This window comes from Alnus glutinosa, chromosome 1 (assembly GCF_958979055.1).
Source record: "Alnus glutinosa chromosome 1, dhAlnGlut1.1, whole genome shotgun sequence".
Taxonomy (NCBI): domain Eukaryota; kingdom Viridiplantae; phylum Streptophyta; class Magnoliopsida; order Fagales; family Betulaceae; genus Alnus; species Alnus glutinosa.
Window position 1 is genome coordinate 20,755,963 of NC_084886.1, and position 2,834 is coordinate 20,758,796.

At 38.0% G+C, this 2,834-nt stretch overlaps 1 protein-coding gene across 1 annotated transcript; it reads left to right on the forward strand.

The window, feature by feature from the left end:
• The first annotated feature begins 596 nt into the window (after positions 1 to 596).
• LOC133858673 (leucine-rich repeat extensin-like protein 3) lies at positions 597 to 1,455 on the forward strand. The gene has a single exon (XM_062294143.1). The coding sequence runs from the start codon at positions 846 to 848 to the stop codon at positions 1,215 to 1,217; it is 372 nt and encodes a 123-aa protein (XP_062150127.1). The 5' UTR covers positions 597 to 845; the 3' UTR covers positions 1,218 to 1,455.
• The last annotated feature ends 1,379 nt before the right edge of the window (positions 1,456 to 2,834 follow it).

Consider the following 2,834-nt stretch of genomic DNA (forward strand, 5'->3'; position numbering starts at 1 on the left):
TCAATAATGCCTGGTACACATATTAACCACATCCAAGGTCCAATTATTAATCATATTACCAAAGCCTAGCGCATTTTAATTTTAGCTTTGAAATTGACCAAAGATTCCACATGATGGAAGGTCAGAATTCTTTGATCCTGCAACAAGTCACACCGGCCCTATCCTTAAGTGGCTTCATAGTATATGATACATATTGCGCCAGTAATATTGCTAAAAGTCTATATATCTTGCATTCTTTTTATGTTTTTTTAAAAATAATGTGACTTTTAAAATTATCATTTAATTTGTAATAAAGCAGTACTATTAAATTGTAACATGATATATGTAAATATTTTATACTATCTTTTTTTTTAAAAGAACCATTAAATTTATAAGATTCAATAAATCTTGATAGAATGTCGCATCATTACAAGAGTTATAGAATAATTACTGTATATAATGTAGACATAATTGTGATACATTTAAAGGGTTCAAAGTATACCGTGGAGCCCACATTTTGGGGCAATCACATGCAATACCCTTCCCTTGAAGGACACGCTACATCCTAGAAATGAGAAAAAGTCCTTAAAGAACATGCCTCACTCTCACCAATTTGCCTTCTAAAAACGCCCATTCACCCAGGCTGAAAGGCCTTTTTAAGTCTTTTACATCTTCCATGCACCTAATAACGTAACAAAACCGGTCCAGCACACCTACTTTCATCTTCACCTTCATCTTCACCTTCGCGTTCTGTCCATTTTCTTCCAAAGTCGTCCCTCCCGATCAAGCCCTCGAAAATCAAACCGCCACAACTTCATCTTGGCAATCAAATTCACAACGACGACGTACCCTCAAGAGTACTCAAGATGCATCGTTTCAACGCCTGGTTGCTACTAAATCTGTTCCTCGCGATTGCCGTTTTCACAGGGCCGGGGACAGCTGATGATCCGAAGTGTGGGGCGTGCGCCCAAAACTCCCCACCACCACCACCACCGTCTCCGCCTCCGCCGTCACCGCCGCCGCCATATCAGAAGCCGTGTCCACCACCACCTGCCCCGAAGAAACCGGCAACCCAATACTGCCCTCCGCCTCCATCATCGTTCATATACATAACTGGTCCGCCGGGGAACTTGTATCCTATTGACCAGGATTTCGGTGGTGCCACCCAGAATTCGATCATGAGGCTGCCTGCTTTGGTCGCCTTGGGAGGATTGTTGGGTCTTCTGGCTTTTTGGTGACTTTATTGTGGCCGGCCGGAAGATTCGGAATCAAAGAAGGTGTATTAAGATCAAGATTTTATGGACACGGGAATTTTGTCCTCGATCGGTATTAATTAGTCCCTGATCACTTCGGTACATGTTTTTATCGAAATTGTTCGATAATCTTCAATAACAATTATCTAGTCTCATATGTGTTGCCAGTTGTGTAAGAATCTACGCTCATTTCTCTTAAAGATTTGCTCCTTAACTTTTGTCATGATTTTGAGTCGTATATAATGTTCTTCCCTTTTCTTTTCATAGTACTTGTTCATTGTTCTTCTCCCTAGCCTCTATGTTTGTTGTTTATCCTTTGCTTCTCTTTTGATTGACAATTTTACTACGTTGGGAAACTGTGATCAAATTTAGTCAATCAAAATTTGGGTTTTGGAGCAGAGAAAAAGTAATGCACAATGCTCGATTTTATTTTATTATTATTTTTTCAGCTTTACAAAAACGTCCAAATTAAGTACATAATTAATTGATTTACAACTCTAGCTATCTTGAACAAATGGATCACCCACCAAGCTCACATGTCCTTGGACCTCTTGCCCTCGATCACAATAATAAAGAGTTCTTTTAGTAAAGCTTTTTAGAGCATGCTTTTTATTTTTTGATTATAACGTACATAATATAAAATTGAAAGTAATTTTTAAGTGTGTTTTGTTTTGAATTTTGGGTTAATATTTTTATTTTTATTTACTAATAAGGAGTTAAAAGTTACCTAAGAAAGTGTTGACGTACAAAGGAGTTTTTCAATCTTCCTCTTCATGTGGGCCCCTCGTTAGTTTCTGGTATGCTTAGTCGCTGACACGTGGCAAACACTTGTGGAATGTAGTGGTTAACATCTGATGGGCCCTACCCCAGCATATACCCAAGAGAAAAAAATCTGTGGTTTTATGTGGACGGCCTCCTAATTAAGCTGGTCATGCATGTGATGTATTTGTGTCGTCTGAATTTGTTGGTCTTAGATTTGAAATTATGTAATTATTAATAAAAATCAAATTGTAGTAATATTTTAAAAAAATATATTTTATTTTATACTTCCTCGATCTGTATGAAGAGTTAAGTGGATAGGTGGAATATAGCATGGAAATTCATACATCAAATACCGAGGGCGAGGAGCACATGGGGGTTACATCATGGATGTGGAACAAAAGAGAAGATCGAAACCATCCGATCTCATTCCCCATTCTGATTAGTGTGTCAGTTGTCACTTGTCAGTACAGGAGGATCAACATCGGTTTCACCAAACAATGGGGTCCACACACTCTTAGCAAACCACCAAGAAATTCCATCAATGGAGTGGTGGCGGTGGTGGGATTTTGTTCGGTAGCTTGCCTGTCCTTAGCCTCCTACTCAGCCTATGAACCTAACTTGTCTCTAGGAATAATTACTCTACACCTTCCCACATTGTATCAAATTTTTCTCAATCACCCTTTGCACCAAAAAAAAAACAACTGATTTTGACGTCCTCCACTTTAGTACTTTACCATCCAAGAGCATTCACGACAAGTGCAAGCCGTTCATTTAAAGAGTTTTTTTATTATTATTATTTTGGGATAAGGTTAAAAAATTAATTTTTTATTTATTTAATTT

Coding starts and splice junctions, on each gene's coding strand:
- LOC133858673 (XM_062294143.1), top strand. CDS start 846: ATGCATCGTTTCAACGCCTGGTTGCTACTAAATCTGTTCCTCGCGATT.